At 42.2% G+C, this 19,679-nt stretch overlaps 1 protein-coding gene across 3 annotated transcripts in view; it reads right to left on the bottom strand.

Moving 5' to 3' along the window:
- Positions 1-17,166, bottom strand: part of ZNF704 (zinc finger protein 704) — a 91,730-nt gene extending 74,564 nt beyond the window's left edge. For all 3 annotated transcript variants that reach the window (XM_086884077.1, XM_086884085.1, XM_086884082.1), the window contains exon 1: positions 16,874-17,166. In XM_086884077.1, the coding sequence (XP_086740203.1) occupies positions 16,874-17,149 (276 nt within the window). In that variant the 5' untranslated portion in view covers positions 17,150-17,166. The remainder of the gene's footprint in view (positions 1-16,873) is intronic.
- Between the last annotated feature and the right edge of the window lie 2,513 nt (positions 17,167-19,679).

The raw sequence follows: 19,679 nt of genomic DNA, 5'->3' as shown, positions 1-19,679 counted from the left end.
GCAGATGTGCACAAGTACCAGGCAGCACCAGCAGTTGCCTCCTTACCCTCTACAACCCTTAGTGTAGAAAGCGCTGAGAGCATGGGAGAGGGACAGCATCTCTCATTTCCTACTCTCCAGTGCCAGACTGAACTCAGTTTTCATCAGGATGGTTTTAATTATTGGTAAAATTATTTAATTTTAATTATCCATTCATTATTAATGGACTAAGTGCACAACTGTTTCAAAGAGAAAAAGTTATTTTTGTCTTCTCTTTAAGAAACTGTATGATTTTACTCAGTTTCAGCAAATATATTGTGCCATACATTGCTGTGTTTCCTTTACAGACCTAAGTAGTGACGACAGAAGGTTGCAGGCTCAGACTGCAGCTGTAAAAGAAAGTAGAAACCACAAATAGCAGAATACTTGTACTGTGATACCAGATAATCTATTTTTATATATCAAATTTATCTACATTCAGTTCAAACACATTTCATATGTCAATATGTCACAATTAAGTCAGCCTCATGCACGCATATGGAGGTGAGGAAAGACAAGTCACAGAGCAAATGCTCAGGTTGCAGAAACAGCTTAGGCTCCTCAGCCAATGGCCAGGAAAAGCAGAAGACCAAATCCAACGCTTAGGCCAACTCTCTTCTCCAGGTTTCAACAAATGCTAGGAAATACTGCCTTCTTTCTAAACTTTCCCTTGAGAGTGATTGCATATAAAGAATTTTTTCTGCTTTAGAAGCAGGTGATCATGAGAGAAAGCCAAGAGTTTTCCTTGGTGGGTTTTCTCCAGTAGCTTTCTCCTACTCCACATACAGTTTTTCTATTTTAATTTCATCCATGCCTATGGGAGCCATTTCCGCTAGAGACACCTGCCCTGTCTGGAAGTGTATGGTGTCTTTTGCTGGAAATCCAACCACCTACACAAGCAGTCATTGATGTGAGGAGTGCTGAGGGCCACAGTCATTTGAATGATCAAGTTCATCACTTCCTGACAAACACATTAATTAATGACCAGGATGCCTCTGATCTCAAGCTCTGCTTCACCAGCACTCACAGTTTACAGATAACACAGACCATTTCCAATATATCTTTCCAAACAGTTAACAGTTCTGTCATATTTTATCAGTAACTTTTTTTCATAGATTCTCCATATTCTTTCATCCATTTGAGTACTGTGGTGGTCCTTCAAGTCCAGCATGTCACAGCGAAAATTCTGTGGAAGATCTAGTCCAACATGTCTAGGCCTGTGTCACAGACAGATAGAAGGTAAGAATTCAACACCATTTTATTTCAACTTACTTCCAGTACTTTACATTTCTCCATCCTTTGCTGTTCTCAGATTCCATGATTACATTATTCCCTAATGGTTCAGCTTTTCTTGTCATTAGACCTCCAAATTTGCTGACTTATTGCCCCCAGTATCAACTGCTGGTAAAACTTCTGTCTTTTTCATGCACTGGATGAATTATCACTCATACAAGCCACTTGATAATAGGCTGGTTTTCTATGCAATTCACTTTGAATTTTCACCCTTAAGCCATTAGCAACCTTCAGCTTACTTTCAACAGAGTCCTTTACAACCTGGCCTCAGGCAACCAATATCACTTGGAAGTTCAGTCACAGAAACAGTAGCTATAAACCACCTGTAAATTAAAAAAAATAGCTTTGTTTCTCTCTGCAGTGACCTCCACCTGCCTTAATCTCCCCCACATCATTACTGGGCAAGGGAAACTTTTAATACTCTGCTCCTTGGAAACAACTGTATTACCCAAGCCTTACCCACTGGAGCTCAAGCATGAGGCAGTGCCAGAGGTGAGGTCTGATGTGGCATTACTCCTTCAGTTATCATCCTGCAAAAAGTGAAAATCGTTTCTTGCTTTGATTTCTAAGTAAAAGCTTTCTTAAGAAAGCCTTTCAATTTCTGTTTCAAAGTTGTCAAGACAATGGTATATATTTAGATTGAGGGTTTTACTTTTAATTTAAGGGTTTTACTTTAAAGCTTGTTCATTATTATTAAATGACAAAATTTAATAATCCATGTGACAGCTAAATGATTAGCACAGTTGCTATTTTCAGCAGTATATTAATAATTTTTCATTGTAAAACCTATCTTAACCTGCCTATAGAAACTTTTATGTGGTGGTATTTTGTCATAACCAAATTGCTGGTCCTGAACTCCACATCAAGACCATGTGTTGCAATGTAAGTCATGCCCAAAATGAGCATGCTTGACACTGACATAAACTGAGGAATTTAAAGAAGTGTTTTGGTATTCTTTACAAATAATGTGCAGGCTGCAATTTTTCAGTAGTTTAGGCCTTAACTTATGTGCACTCAATTTTTGCCCTACCCAAGAGCATATCCTGATAAGATGCTGACACTGCACTCAAATCACAGTCTCCTCCAATTTCAGCTTGCATTTTACCCTGAACAGCAAAAAAATTATTGATCAAAAAGACAACTCAGCCTGTTCAAAGGATCACCAAACACTAGAATAAGTAGACCTATCATATTTATATAGAAACACAGAGACTCAGATTTGACAGATTATGTACATCACCCCTTGAGTACAACCTGACTAGACTTTATCATCTTCCCTTGCTGATGGTACACTGCTGCTTAAAAACTGGAGTTATTTATTTTCAAATAGCTTACTATCATTTAACAGGCATTAAGATGTCTGTGTTTCCTATACAATGGAAACCATTAAACTCCCAGGAATATTAACATTATTTGCCTCTATGTGACCCAACTGTACAGAAATACATCTTCAAATGTGAAAACACGTTCTTTCAAATTTCCTATTTTTTTTTTTTTTGGTGCAGAACTGTGGATTCAGGTGGGCACAGCAGGAATAGAAACATAATTTTTAAGAGACTTTATAACAGACTACACAGACAGATGGAAATACAACAAACTATTGAAAGAATTGCCACACCACATACCATGCCTACTTTGCTGACAGTTTTATAAACAACTCAAAGGCTGATTTCCACATGGCAGCTGCCCAGCACAACTGAGCACTGCCTCCCAGCCCCTGTGACTTGATGCAGCACCTTTCCATGAAGCTATGCCGATTTACACCGCATGAAGATCTTACCACAAGTGTGACTGCATCTGCCTGCCAAGAAACCGGCTGGCAATCACAGCCTCGGCAAAGAGAGGCTTGCAGCTGTCAGGCAGCACAGCAGTGAGAGCCCAGCAGGCCCCCTTAACCTTCTGGGGAGACACTGGCTAACTTCTGTTTCTCCTCATAATGTCTGCTGGGATCTGGAAGGACTAAGACATATGAGAAAGTTGAGTTTGTCCCTTTCATGCACACTTTGAATCTTAGAGGACTGTGTAAAGTAAATAATCTTCCAACTGTGGCCTATTTTGTGCCATCATGTTTTGTTCATACAGATAACAAAGTTAATTTTATGATAAAAGCAAAGAAGTACCTCTAAAAACCAATAAAACTATTTTACAAGGGTGAGGCAAGTATCTATAGCAAAGCTGACTGCATCCAAAACTCCCTATAAACAAACACACTAGTGGAAATACATTTTGGGAAACTAACTTAGAGTAATTCCACCTTATCTTAATAATACTGAAGCCATTGTCATGTTTCCATTTTTGTGCAAACTACTTTTTCTCCCTTAACCCATAAAGTATTTCCTTTACTTCACTTACAGACCACTATAACTGGACTCAACTCCAGTGTCACTTCATTCCAAAAACAACAAGATCCCTCACAAGCCACACTAGGCTGTGTTCCAGAGTGGGGGAGGCAGGGCTGGGGGTTGTAGTAGGTGCATGGGGGTATAACACACTAAAAAACACATACCAAAAAACCCCACCCCATCAGCAATCGCCTATCTCACTGCTCCAACCCTGGCTATCTGCACTGTCAGTAGATAAATAATTTTAACTTAACAGTGAGTCCTAGGCCTATACACAGTATTAACATTACATAGCTGATAAAGAAGACACAGTTTTGGATGTGGATTTTTGATTTCCATCCGATTTACTATGTAATCAGTTGATCTAATTCCATCAAAAAAACTCTTTAGATTAAACACCAATTAAAAAACCACCAGATTAGACAGATTAGCTATGAGATGGTTTAGCACCAGCCAACCTGCTGTATAACTCTGCTGCTTTTCATAAACAGTTTTTTGATTGGCTTTGTGACCACCTCTTTCTGTTTTCTGAAATAGATGTAATCATCCTAAGTGTTTGGGACTGCCAATAAAACTCCCAACTGGTAAGAAAACAAAAGTCAGGTTTATTTTTTAATTAAACAAGGCTTTAGCAACATTTTTGATCCATTACAAAACAAACAGGCAGCTCAATGGGGAAGCAAAAGAAGGAATCAATATATTTCAGCCTAGCATGTTAATGGGAAACAAGAATGAAATGTGTATATGTAACATGACACACATTTAAAATGTTCAGCCAAAACAAGAGCTCAATAACTGCTAGGTCCTTTTCAGGCCAGCCTTAACAGAGAGGCAATGCTCTAGGGACAAGGATAAGCCACTTTTCTCAACAAGAAAGAAATCAGGAATAAAGTTCACAACAAAACAGAACAAGCAAAATTGAGAAACACCAAATCCGCTACCAAAATTAAATGGAAATAAAAAATAGTTAAATTAAAACCCTGGAAGGACAAAGATTTTGGTTCACTCATATTGCTTTGTACAATATTTCCAGTTCAGGTTCCTGTAACAGAGGGATTTTTTAATATAAAAAGGCTCTAATTTTTGACATTCTAAAACAGTGTCCTCACTGGAAGGAAAGAATGCAACAAATTTCCATTTTGCCAGAAATCTCTATTCATCCTGGAACACAAAGAGATAAGACAGATTCTCGTAATGATGCTTGGAAATAATCTGCCCTGAATTTCAATGTATTATTACATTTTCGAGTATACTTTGCATTTAATTACTCGCTTCACCAGCAGTTGCTCATTACACATAAATCACATCAATCTAATCACTCTAAGTATTTATAAATTATTGGTCTCCAACAATATAGGAGATAATGCATTTTAAGGTCACTGTAAGTGTTCTTTACAATATATAGTACACATTAATGTACAGTAATGCACTATTCATCTTCAACCCAGCTAGGACAAAGTCCCTATCTTCATTTGACTGAACATTAAAAACCATCCATAGAATATATTTTCTGTGTATTAAAACACAATTCTAAGCATTTTAAGTAGCCTGGATTCACAATACAGTGTTATGCAGCAAGAACTGGAGTCAGCAAGAAGTTCCTGCCCTCCTGTCATCCTCACATGTATGTTAGCACTTACCTGGCTAAACCTCACTCCTCTACAAACCCCACGTATCCCAACACCAGTTTAAGGCGTTTCTGCGTTACAGAGAATCTACCCAGATGAATGACAGAAATTTTCACTCCCACATTTGAAATCCAGTAGCCAGCCAGGTACCAGCTGTACCCCAAATAAAACCACCACCAACTTCTGACATCTGAAATACTGTACTAACTGGCACAGGAAGCATATATGTTATTAAAACTGGTCAGAAAGGTCTTACTAAGATTACAAGGGGAGACAGCAAAGAACACTGGGAATTCATGGTCCTTCCCATACACTATTTTCAGGTCTAAACAAAAATTATTCAGAGATATCTGTGCCTTTTTCTCTCCACCACATCAACAAATGAATGAAGATGTAGAAGTATGGTAGCTTTCTTTCCCATATGCAGGCATAACAAGTTTTTCACAGAAAAGTACATGACATAACTTCTAACCTTTTCAGACACTAATCAGTAACAGTTACCAAATTTTAATACTAATTACTGAAAGGGTGTATCTTCAAAATTTGCTTGCAATGTTTAAGTCTCAAAGAAGTAACTCTGTGTTCTGTGTCCTGGCTATGCTGGGCACTCAGGAGTGTGACCTGCAGTCACCACTTCTGCAAACCCATCTACCTGGGCTCCAACCGGACACTGGCCCCCAGGCTTGGCATCACTAGCAGGATCTCAGCAGAGCTATTTCAGCCCTGTTTTCCTTTTCTTAAATAAAACAAGTGCCTGAGAAACACGCTGCCTCTAAACATCTAAAAATATAGATGCTACCTTGGAAAGCCTTAAACAGGAGGAAAGTGGAGCGTCATAGTTGCAAAAAGCAGGTTCATTTTTTATTTAGGAATTCTGTTCCTTCAATCTTTGCCAAGCATGCTCACCACTGAGGGCTTGATACTCCACCACGTTTTTAGCAGGACTTGCAGGCCAGGAATGGGCAGTCATAATTGCCTTCCCAATTACTGGTTGCACAAAAAGTGAACTTAAAATTAACTAAACCAATTATCAGATATTTTTTTCTCACAAGGTCCTACGTGCCTGGCCCTGCAAGTGGGAAGGAAGGGTTCCTGCTAGGTAGCAGGTTCCCCTCACCTCTCCTGCAGTGAAAACAGTGTAAGCAATGCCCAGTGTCATCAGAGCAACCTGTGGCCACACAGAGAACAGATGAAGGGCTGGAAATGTGTGTCCTGGGTTGGTCAAAGAGAACAAGAGAAAAGAGAAGGATATAATTGGGTCTTTCTGGTCACCTCTGGGGAAACTTAAAAAACCCTGGAACTGAAGACAAAACCAAGCATGCTAATGTGGGGTAGCAGGGAAGTTCAAATAAACCTTTTTCTGTTATTTCTGTTGCATTACTTGATGTACTTACAAGATACAAGTAGTGAGCAACATCAAACCAGGTGTTCCCACTGCACTGACTGAAGTTCTGAAACCTCACATCAGGGTATTTTCTATGACATGCCTATGAATATCTATTTTCTATGAAACAGTGATTTTACTTGTAAGAGATGCAAAAAGGGTTCTAGAACCCAGTAGTAAAGTACCTACTGTCTTTGCTGCCCTAATTTTGATTCTGTCTAGATTAAAAAGTTTTATGCAACATTTTATGTAGCTTAATACAGGCTTGTGTATGGACTGTCTTACTGATATATATCATTATGGCCTTTACTAGCTGAATTTCACGTGCAAATAAATATCTTTTAACTATTTCAAGACCATTGCTGAAGATGTACAAGACACTCCACTTGTTTCTCCCTTCATCTCCTGGTGGTCTGGCAACAGTTCAAAGAAGTACCACCACTTCTATAATCTCATTCATGATCAAGCAAGTAAGAGTTCACAAATATCAAACTATAGAGGCAGTGGGGAACTCCCCACACTTAGCAAAAGGTTTTGGAAATGCTGCCTCGCTGCTCCTCAGTAAAAAATTCTTGACTGGTTCATCTGCATTTGAAAGCCCTCCTGCTCTTGACTGGATAGAGATATTTATAGCAGGATATTTTTAGTGAAAATAAAAACAGGTTGGCTTTATTTTCAAGATCTCTTGCAATTAAGATACAGACGTGTGAGACTTCTGATGTCAAAAGTTATTGTCTGACTTTGAAAGCAGACAGCTGAGACAAGATACTCCAGATCTTAGATCACTTAAAAGGGTATGAAAATGCAATCCATTTGCCTTTACATCCTGGGACTTTGCTCTTTTTTGTTTGTTTAAATAGTGCCATTTCAGTGAACTTAAACCAAGGTAGTTCACAGATGTATGCGACTGTTTTAACTTCTGAATGAAATAGGTGCTGTGAATGAAAAGGCCATTCCATTTTCCAGATCCCTGATTCTGAAAGCCTGGAGGAGACATTACAAAACAAAAATTAAGCACAAGTCCTTATCTCCTCTAACAGATCTTGAGCCTGGAAGTAGAAAGCATGATCCCTCAGTGATCCTTCAGCAGAGTAGAATAAGCAAGAAGCAGTACCACCAGTAGAAGATTCTCCCAAGTCTGAGTTCAGTTCAAGACAAAAGACATGTAGCAATTTTTCTGTTCAGATTAGGAGAGGTGCCAAAAAAAGGAGGTTATTTTTGTGTCTGACTATACAATAAACAGTACCACAGAGTTACAACTCATTACCCTGGGAAGCAACAGAATAACAGTAGTAAAAACATGCAGAGGCAACACACGACCTGCTGCTCCAGAAATAGCCTCTATCAAACCACTACAGGGATGCAATAATCTCGTGGGAGAAAAGCCTTCACAAGGAACCTGAAGGACCATCAGGCCCAAAGCTAAGCACAGTCCAACTGTCACATGGCTTCTGTATTCTAAAGGATGAAGGCTTGCTCCATTTCTAACTTTCTCTTTCCTCCATATGTCTGTCCTAGCTGTGATAGCCCATCTTTTCCTCTGCACTATCAAGATACTTGCTAAGCCCTTCCTTGATCCACCATAACTGAAGGATACCACAGAGTCTACAGATGCTGCTGCACGTTGTTTTCCACTGTTTCAGTAGCCCACAAAAGCACACAATAAATTCCAGCACAAGCACAAGGCTGTCTGTGAGTAACTGGGAGCTGGAGGAAAGACAGAAGGACAGAGAGGGGAATATTTTACCCCTTTTAGAGCTGATGAAACATAAACTCCATAAACTTCATCTGTTTCATCCAATGCCCAGGCACAAAGTGCTCTATACTACCCATGCTGCTGCTGCAGCAGATGGACCTACCAGCATGGAAAAAGAAACACCTGTAAGACCAACCATTTCTCTTCTGCTCTGAGAAAGTAAGGACAATCATATGAAACAATGTTGGTCACACATGCTGAAGCAAAATATCACTGTAAATCCATAACAACCACCAATTCACCCTTATTCATTTCACTGCTTTTTCTGTATAGCTCTGTAAACCAGATGTGAATGGCTTTCCATGGCCTTATGGATCACCACTGACCTAGACCTAAAGGCAGCAAGGACTGCATCACAGTGTTCTCTTCAAAGTATTTTAAAGCAGAAAAAACAGATTTCTTCCTCTGGAAGTACTCACATTTCCATCACTGCATTACAGAAAGAAACCTTGAGAAACTTGTTGAGAAATATGAGGTAAAAAGCATTTTGGATCAAATCAGAGGTTTTTTTTACACCATTTCAAAGGGACATGAACATATACATAAAAGATCAGGCTGGCTCAAATGTTTATCTTGCCAGCTTTACAAAGTCCAGTTCATAGGATGTGATTGTACAATTTGCTCTCTATGTCAGTATGATGTAGGCATCAGCTATCTTATTTGCTGAAGCAGAAAATAAAAGTAACCATCTAATCTTGACTGCTTGTTTTAACAGCACTGCCCATCTTAAGTTCAAATAATCTTTTATGCACCATGTAAAAAAATACATTAAAGATGGTAAAACACTGAGCTATATAATTTCACACATCACTTTCTGATCACTGAGGCATTTTACCTTCCCTCTGATTCTGTGTTTAGTGATCACAACAGTCTTTTACAATTATTAGGACCACTATGAAAAGGTTTTAGGCTACTAGTAGATTTATACTTGTGTTCAAGTAATTGGGCTGAAATCCTAAATCTGCTTAAAGTAGCAGGACTTTTCCATCAACTTTAGCTGGGTCAAGATTTTATGGAAATTAGACTGTATGTTTTACAAAAACACCAGTAAAAAGATCTGTATTTTTATTCCAAGTTCAAGCAACAGAAGTTGTTCAGTTTCCTGTCTTCATTAGTTTTGTTGTCAAACAACAAATACCACCCACACATGTACTTTTAATACAATAAGATAAATGTCACTGCAATAATCATTTGAGATTGGAAAGTCTGGCAAGGTGCCAGAGTAGTGAAAGTGATCCCATCACAGATTGTTCAGCAGCAGCAGTGGCAACATTAAATTCCTATGTGCTCTGCTCAGCACCACACTACAGTGAAAAACATGGACACAAGTTCATGATATTAAAACTGATTCCCAGAGGAGTTAATGAGCGTTCTTTTCATTTACCTTATATTTCCTCTTCAGTTTTTGTAAATAAACAAAAATACTTAAGAGTTTCTCTTTTAACCTACTGTCCTTCTGTAGTCTTTGGGCTGGCCTTAAGCTGCAGTATTAGTCAAGCTGCTTACTATTTTTAGAAATAAGCAATTCAATAAATCACTTGAAAGTATTATAAAGCCAATGGGGACTCATACTGAGGGAATTAAAAAAAAAAAAAAAAAAAAAAAAAAGCATCATTGCTCAATCCAGAGCAGTATTTGCAGAGCAGACATCAGCAAGGACCAGCATGCTCCTGGCTGGCCAAGCAGCCAAGCTCTCATCTTTGAGGAACCAATTTATCCCACAGTCTAGTAAAAGCTCTCTGGTGCTCCTGTAACACTAGAATTTCTAATCTAGCAGCTGGAAAAACAGAACAGGACTTGAGCGTTCAAAGCTGATTTACAGGATTCTTAGACTTCTCTGTAACCTTGGGTCTGAAGAAAGCTTGGAAGAGCATAGGATCAACAAAGGCACAGATGGTCTGTGCATCTGCACTTGTCACAGGACACATTACAAATGTTAATTACGAGCCCATGAAAAGCACTTTCTCAATATTTAATTTTCAGATGGAAAAAAATGTCACTTCTATCTCCAAGGAAGACCCAGGGAAATACAGGCTGGCTGGTCAGCCTCACCTTGATCCCTGGGAAGGGGTCACAAGACAGGAAGGAGCGGATGTGGATGATACACCCAACACTCCTGCTGCCACCCAGAGAAACCTTGACAGGTTAGAGAAATGAGCCAACATGAACCTCAAGAAATCCAGGCAGGGGAAATGTGAAGTCCTAGACCTGGGGAGGGACAAACCCAAGCACTGGTTTCTGCTGGAGGCCACCTAGTTGGAAAACAGCTTTGTGGAAAAGGCCCTGGGCTCCCAGTGGACACCAAGTTGAACATGAGCCAGCAGTGAGCCATTGTGGCAAAAAGCAGAACCATGTCCTGGGCTGCATTAGACAAAGTATTGACAGCACATAGAGGGAGATGATCCTGCCCCCTCTACTGAGGCACTGGAGAGGCCACACCTGGAATGACAGGTGCAGTTCTGGGATCCCAAATAAAAGAAAGACATGGACACAGCAGAAAAAGTGCAGCAAAAGGCCACCAGAATGATTTCAACATGGAGAAGAGAAGGCTTTGGAGAAACCTCAGTACAGCCTTCCAGTACCTCAAGGCAACTTACACAAAGGAGGGAGAAGGACTTTATGAATGGGCAGATAGTGACAGAAAGAAGAGTGACAGTTTTAAAATGAAAAGAGGGCATGTTTAGAGTAGGTGTTAGGAAGAAATTCTTTACTCAGAGGGTGGTGAAGCACTAGAACAGGTGCTCAGAAAAGTGGTGGATTCCCCAGCCCTGAAGTGTTCAAGGCACAACTGAGCTCTGAGCAACCTGGTCTAGTCAGTGAGTGACATCCCTGCCCATAGCAAGAGGCTTGGAAAGAAAAGATTTTTAAGGTGCTTTCCATTCCAAACTGTTCTATGATTCTGTGATTAAGAGACTGGATTACCTCTCCTATGAGGAGAGCTGGGACTGTTCACCCAAAAGAAGAGAGAGCTTAGGGGAATATTAAAAATGTCTAGAAGCATCTGAATGGAGGAACATTGAGGAGACAGGCTCTCCTCAATGGTGCCCAGTGACAGGACCACAGGCAATGGTCATACACTGAAATACAGGGGGTTCCCTCTGAACATCAGGAAACACTTCTTCACTCTGAGGGTGACCCAGCACTGGAACAGGTTGCCCAAACAGGCTATGAAATCTCCTTCCTTGAAGATATTCAAAACCTATCTGGACATTGTCAGCTCTACATCCAGACCCTACTGGACCTGGGGGACTGGACCAGGTGATCTCCCAGGGTCCCTTCCAAATTCAAGCATTCTGTGACAGAGACAGAGCAGCACATCTCTATCTACTGGTATGTACTGAATACCTGAAGGCTGTGAACTGATCACTCAGCACTGACCTCATTCGAGACAAAAACTAATATGGCAAATAAAGATCAGAACTGTTAGTGGCTTCACTTTTACATAGTTACAGTTTTCTAATACAATTCCTTTTAGAGGCAAAGTGGTTTTGTTTAGTCTGTGTCCAAACAACAACAACAACAAAATTACATTAAAAAATCCTCAGCAAATTAGTCCCATTCATTCTTTATTAAGGGAGAGTAGAGAAAAAAAATACTATCTTACTTTCTCAGCACCCCCAGCTCTGCCTCCAGTAATCCATATTATGTTAAAATTTAAAATTTTTCAAAAGGAAGAAAAGAAAAAAAACCACAAGTCTAGCCAAGAATTTTCCACACCAACTTCACTAGACAGGTTTTCACTCAAGAACAAGAAACTGAAGGAAGATTGAAATTTAAAAATCAACTTTATTACAAAAATACAGCTAAGTTGCTGGTGTTTATCTGCCTCTCTCGTCTCATCCTTTAGTTGTTCCTCATGGTCCATCAGTGTTCATTCATATCTCATGTTACTCTTTACAGAAGTGGGCAGACCAGGATCATGCTTGTTCTAAGTTTGTACACAGCCTAGCCTAAAAGGCTCCAGGTTCAGGACATGAGTTCGGGTGTTCTAATAACTAGCAGTATTTATAAAAATAACATTATCATTATTAGTCTGAAAGGGAACATTTAATTTTCCTCTTAAGTTCCTAATGTGTTTTGCAAGGTCTCTCCTCCACTACAGAAATCTGATATTTGAAGCTTGTATTTTGGAAATTGCCTATTAAAATACATTTGCATACACATATGAAAGCTAAATTAAATAACACTTGGCTAATCAAGCAGGAAAACCCACTTTTTTGTCCACGATGAGTATATAGTCCATTCAGACAGAAAAGCTGAAAGTCTAATTTAAAGGACTGAATTCACACCTGGCTTTAGAAAGAAAATGCAGAAGAGAAGAGAGTGAATTCAACGCAGCTGAACAACACATAACTAAAAGGCAACTGATTTCTTCCATACAAGCTCTAAAGATTCTTCTGCATCCCATATATCACACATATGTCTTTATCTTTAAAAAACAAAAAAGGGTGAAAAAAATCAACCCAAAACATAACAAACCACAAAAACTGTGTCCAAAAGCATAGTTTTTCATTAACTCCTACCAATGTCTGCCATCTCCACCCTGAAACCTCTGGAACAGATTTGTACATGCTCTTACTTTGCACTTGTCATAAATTTCACTTCACAAAGTGGTCAAAACTGAGCCAAATGTTAAAGTGTAAGCATGCAGTTAAAGTCTTGCTTACACTGCCTGGGCTCTTGTACTCCTCTGCCATCACCGCACAGCTCTCTGGATCTTTAGTTTTCTGACTTCATCTGACCATCCTCCATCACTTTGGGAGCTATGTATTTGCAGGATCAAATCCACTTGTGGAAAATTTATCCTTCTGAACTATGAAGAGGTGTTCACAGACAAGCCAGTATCTGGAACAGGTAGTTCCATGGGTGAGGAACAGGTGCAGCACCCATAGTCAGCTGGATTAGGAATGTCCTATGTCCATACTCTTAGCCTGGGGACAGAAATTGGGCTGGAACTCAACTGAACGAAGTAAGCACTAACCCATTTACTATTCACTACAGTAGAGAAAACATTGCAACATGCTGGCATGTTATCACAAGCCCATGTTCACTACTAGCCCACAATCTAAATCATAGCATTCTAATTGTTTACAGACAAATTAGCATAACTCTGCTACTTACAGTGGGGTTTTCTTCTAAGTAGCTGATAAAATCAGCACTGGAGACTGCTGATGGACCCTACTTCACAACTTCTTACCCTATCATCAAAGTCAGCACTTTCCACAGACTGCATTAACCCCAGCATGGTACTAACATGGCTATTTGTGATATTTGAACTAGGCTGCATACTAAAGATGAATTAAACAGGACTGCAAATTAACCCACGCTTCAAGAAAAAGTACTAGCAATTACACTACTTATACTTCTTCATCTAATTTCAAATAGCTGAAAATCCAAATGCAGCCAAAGCAAATATGGACTGCACAAAAAAGTTTCACATGTGAAATAAGTGTGCGTAATCAGCACCTTGGTTTAATTCATTTCCATATAGAGATTAATGAACTAGTTCTGACAAAGTAAGAAAACACAGCACTTCTCAACAAGGCTTTACAGGCTCTCCAAGATTCTCTGGCTATTCTGCCATTACCCACCAGTCACACACAGCACACTCATGCCTCTTCCAGCATGGCAGCATAGCAGGGGAGAAAAAGCAACAAAAACATTCTCCAGTGCTCACCTCCTGGGCAGCTACAGCACCATAAAGACACGATTTTTGTATCTTCCCCATGACCACCAGGCTCTCTTTATTGTCATATATGTGCTTTCTTTCCATGACTTCAGAAACTGGAGAAATAATATTTATCTTTATAAAGTACTTCTTCCCCTCTATCCCCATGCTCTTAAGCAGTAAGGGTCAAAACCAGACTACCAAAGGCGCAGCCACACAGCAGACTTCTTTCTGGAGCAGAGAATATGGCTCTAAGACCTAACAGCGCCAGTACTTTGCTGATTTTTGACTAGTGAACCAAATTCTCAGGCACCTTTTAACAGTATTAATTCTATTGCTGACCCTGTGATGCTTTCATCCATGTATCACAGGCAGTTCACAGAAGTGACTTTGTCACAAGCCCCTGACACCTCTAGCTTTAAAATGCCATTCCACCCAAGGGCATAGACATCAAATGTACATGTGAATACACACCAGAACACTGTGTGATGCTTCTTAATTGAATTATCCAGATAGGATATACTGCAAAACCCAGATCACTTTGCTTTCAAGTCCAAATGAATTCTGATGCTCTTTAGGATTTCTCTTATTATGAAGAGTATTGGTCACTGCAACAATTTATGCCATCTCTCAGGAGTTGACACTCCTTCAATTTACTTTGTTCCCAGGCCCCAGTTCAAAAGCTCAGGTCTGGGAGTCAAATGCTGCTGATTCCATGCCACTTCTCCATTTGGAAGGAATTCCAGTTGACAAATCACAACCAGATTGTGCCAGTCCTATTACCCTCCCAGTACTTTGCAGTTGGACCTCAATATTCATTTTATGTCTGCTTCTCTCATTAAAAGAAACATAAACCACTTGGAAAACCCACTTTCTGACACACTCCAAGCCACATAGCCAGAGCTACTTTTGGGAAGCACCTCTGCAGTTCAGTTGCTTCAAGTTTAAAAGCACTCAGAAACACAATGCCAAGGGCAAAGAAGTTTAATCTGCTGTTTTAAAATTACTTGGAAGAACCCTCCCATTAAGCTTTTAGAGCTCTCACACTAACAATCTCTAAAGAAATACACAGAAACCGAAGATAATTCATTTATACTGTTAAATTTTAAGCCCTTGTAGTTTATAATACTCAAAAGTATAAACAGAGAAAGCAGAAACTGAGCAGGTAATGACAGTTAGAAACATACCTCCAAAGAGGGTAAATATGTGCACCTGGTTATCAATGGTGACTCAGCAGCTTATTATGTACGCTAAAAGTAAACTAATAGACATTACTACACTCATCTGACTTATGAGATAGGTTTACTATTCAAGGAAGTAATTACATGCAAGCACAATATTTTTGTAAGTACACATACTCCTAAGTGTAAGGCAGAAATACCAGCAATCTCTTACAGTCCTACTACCTGAAAGCATGTTGAGGGTTCACAAAGAGGACAGTACACTCACACATTATATGCAGATTATACCTATGTAATCCAGATATACTTCAGTTTATGTTCCACTTAAGAATTTCACTCTTTTTCCTATTAGTTATACACAGGAAGCTCCTCTAAGCCTTCTCTACCACTTAAGACTTTCATTACTAAGGGGAGAATGATGGGACCAGAAGTTCATTCTAGTGTTCCTCATCCTAAAGCTACCACTCAAGTGTCAAGTGTTGTTTCTGTAGCAACAAAGTTGTTTCAGCCTGCCAGGCCCCAGTCCTTGGATGGTCTGACCCAGACACCTTAACCACAACTCATGGCATTTGACAGACTCAGTGAAGGGCTACAGTCTGATGACCCAGCTGTGTCACGCTGATTCTCAGTGCTGCAACAAAACTGCTCTGAAGTAATACGGGGATAACTTTCATTTCTGCTGCTATTTTCCTTTGTGTGTCGTTTGTTTTGGATTTGTTTCCTTCTTTTTCCCCCCATCTGTGAATACAGGAGACACCCCAATGGTAATACAGCACTCTAATTATCCAACTCTGAACTCTTATTAAGAATTATTACTTAGATTGAAAAAAAAACCAACAAAAATCAATTAAAATGGGTGCCCTTTAAACTTTCATACACATTTATTTTCCATAACCAGTGCACATCTATCACACAAACCCCCTATAGTACTATAAATAGACTTAATCCTACTACCCTGGTTATCCCAAGAGAAAAATAATTACAGAAAACGCTTCATAATAAAATCATTACGCCTAAATCTGCGGGATCTCAGCCAGTGGGTGTGTTCATCAGGTTGTTCCAAACCGCACCGATTTCAGCGCACTGCCCGCGCACGCTTCGATGGGATTTGAATCGGGCCTCTGCACAGAAAGGCTGCATTCCTAAACTTTCCACAGGTCGCCCACCCAGGCCTCCTGACCACGGCCACCCGCGCTCACAGGAGCCTTTCCCGGCCCCGGCAGCTCGCACGCCCCGCAGGCACAGCTCTCCGAACACCTCTGCGCACACGGCCCGGTTGAACATCCTTCCAACCCCCGCCAGCCGCGCGCTTCACCCAGCCAAGTCTCCACTCCCAATGCTCAAACTCCTTCAGACCCCGATGGCTCCCCCCGCCCGCTTCGCCCGGGACTTGCTGAGGGCCGGCCGGCCCGCCCGCCGTCGGAGTCCCCCAGAGCCTCCCGGCGCCAGCCCGCTCCCAGCCCCGTCGCCGGCCCCAGGCCGCCCCCAGCGCTCGCCGGCCCAGCCCGGGACACCGGCCGGCCCGGCCCAGCCCGCCTCGCCGGCTCCGCACCCCCGTCCGGGCCCCTCAACCGCCCCCGCCCCGCGCCCTCCCGGGACGCACCTTAAGGCTCCCCCGGAGGGGGCCCTTGCCGTGGCCGGCCAGTGCCGGGGGGGCGCTCCCCAGGCCGCCCTCCTCCTCCTCCTCTTCCTCCTCCACCTCAACCACCACGTCCTCGTCTTCGTCCTCTTCCTCAAGCGCCGCAGCGGAGCCCTCCCGCCGGGGCGGCCTCCAGGCGCTCTCGGGCTTGGGGGGCCGGACCGCGTCCACCTGCGGCGCCGCCGCGCTCAGCCGCCGGCTGCCCATGCTGGAGCGCTTGGCCAAGCGCCGCGCCTGCATGGTGCCTCCGCCCGGCCGGCCCGGCCCGGCCGCCTCCCGCCGCGCTCAGCCCCGGCCGCGGGCAGCGGCCCCGCCGAGGTGCCCAAGGGGCGGCGGCGGCGCTCACCGGGGGGCGGCGGTGGGTGTGTGCGGCGGGCGCGCCGCGGCCATGGGGGCCCGCGACCGCGGCCAGGCGGGCCCGGAGCCGGCGTGGCCGCCCCGCCGCTCGCCCACCTGCTCCCCGCGCCCTCCTCCTCCGCCGGCTGCCCGCCCGGCCCGGCTCGGCTGTCGGGTGCAGCGCGCGGTCCCTCCCGCTCGCCCTTCCTCGCCGCCGCCGGTCCCCGGCGCCAAAACCCGGACTGGATTCCCGCCGGCCGCGGCTCCGCCAGGCGCGGGGCGCTGGGGCCGCGCCGCCTTCGCCGGAGCCGCGGGCGGATTTGGCTGCCGGGCAGGCCGGCCCCCGCCGCCCACCCGCCTCGGCCCGGGAGCGCCCGGCCGGCCCTGCCCGCGTGTGCTGTGTTCACACGGCAGCAGGGCACGGGTGCCCGACAGGACATTGCGGTGCTGCAGCGTGTCCAGAGAAGGGCCACAAAGCTGGAGAAGGGTCTGGAGCACAAGTCCTGTGAGGAGTGGCTGACGGAGCTGGGGTTGTTTAGGCTGGAGAAAAGGAGGCTCTGGGCGACCTTAGTGTTTTCTACAAGTCCCTGAAAGGAGGCTGTAGCCAGGTAGAGGGCGGCTTTTTCTCTCAGATAAGATAATTAATTCCCTCAGATAAGGACGAGAGGCTAAAGTCTTAGGCTACGGCAGGGAAGGTTTGGGTTGGACATCAGGAGGAATTTCTTCATAGAAAGGGTGTTTAGATATGGGACTGAGCTGCCCAGGAGAGGTGGTGGAGGGAGTCGCCGACCGTGGAGGTGCTTAAGGAAGGGCTGGAGATGACAGTTGGTACTATAATTTAGTTCACCCGGTGGTGTTCAGTCATACGTCGGATTCGATGATCTCGGAGGTCTTTTCCAACCTACTTGATTCTGTAACAACCTCCACCCGCAGAACAGGCTGCCAGATTTCTCGGGCCTCAGTAAAATAAAATTATTTCACTTCTTCCCCCTAAAAAAAGATAAATGGTGGAAAAATGGAACTTTTGGAGGAAAAAAATTCTGAAATTAAGAATTCGTTTGGGTTTTTTTCAAGATCAATAGTTGAAGCAGTGGTATCTATACCCTGTTGAGAAGAAAATTACCTGGAACAGTTAGGGAAATAATTTCTGGTTTAAATTCTGTGCTTCAAATTTAAAATATCTTTCTGAAAAGCTTTTTTTTTTAGAAAATTAAAATCGTTTCCAAACAGTTTCAAGTTACTGTGGCCAGCATTTAAATTTGCTACAGGCTTCTATGCCATTCATTAATGCCTCCTGAGACTGAATTATACTTAAGGTTGTCATATGCTTTTCCTAAACTCTTCCTTTATAAATCTTAAGTCTGCATTTACATGTTATTTTTGAGCCATATTTGTATTCTTTTCCATCTACAAGTGAATTACAGTCATTCCCTTCTCAGTGTTCAGTACTTTTCTCCCTGCACATTCTGTTCTAGAGACCTGCCAACAGGCCAAATGTACACATATTGTCAGCGTGGGGCCAAGCTTCATCCTAGGTTAATTCATCCCTTTCAAAAAGCAATGGTATTTTTTATTCTGGAATATAGCATACAGCATTTTTTGGCAAGAAATTATACATAATACAGTACCTGTTCTTAAATACTGAAGTTGCTTTTCATGTCAAACTATGCAAGTTTGAAATCTCTCAACCCAACCTGCAAACCAGTTGTTTGCATTCATTATTTCAAGGTTCCCAGAGATCTGGGTCAAGATCTGCAACAAAATTGCTGGCAAATTCTGTCATACCAGGGTTTCCAGCAGTATTTCCCCACCTATCCAAAAGTGTCCTTTCCAGATGTTTTCCCAGTGCTTTGACCAGCTGCACTGCAATGTCAGCTCAGCCCATCTCAGCAGAACAGCAGCCAGAACTGGTACATGCTGCCACAAGATGTTCTGTCTTTTTTCCTGCTACTACATGTGTGCTTAACTTCTTGACACCTGGCTGAGTGGATCAGTCATAGTTTTTTGAAGCTGATGTTGCATAAAGGGGAGATTGGTGGAAGGGAAAAAAAAAAAAGATAAATGCTTTTTTTTTTTTTTTTGTTTTATTCCTATGCTGAATGTCCAGATTTAGAGTTTATATTTGACATAATTAAGTTATGCTTAGGTTTTATTACCTTAAACATGAATTTCAATGGTAGTCATAGTTCCTTATACCTTAAAGGCATGGAAATAGAATAATTCCAATACCTCCTAGTCTTCAGATTATTTGAAGTGTTTTATATAATTTTAATACTACCTGAATCTAATTGTGATCTTCTCTAGTGGGTTGTGTTCACAGTTATCTGAATTATAATTGTGTTACTAAGGGTCCCATTCCTATCTGCCACATACTGGGATATATATTGAGAGACTTCCTTAATTTTTTAAAGTCCTGTATGTTTTAACTGCAGCA

This window comes from Cyanistes caeruleus, chromosome 1 (assembly GCF_971803275.1).
Source record: "Cyanistes caeruleus chromosome 1, bCyaCae1.hap1.1, whole genome shotgun sequence".
Classification (NCBI taxonomy): Eukaryota; Metazoa; Chordata; class Aves; order Passeriformes; family Paridae; genus Cyanistes; species Cyanistes caeruleus.
This window is presented reverse-complemented; position numbering and strand designations above follow the sequence as displayed.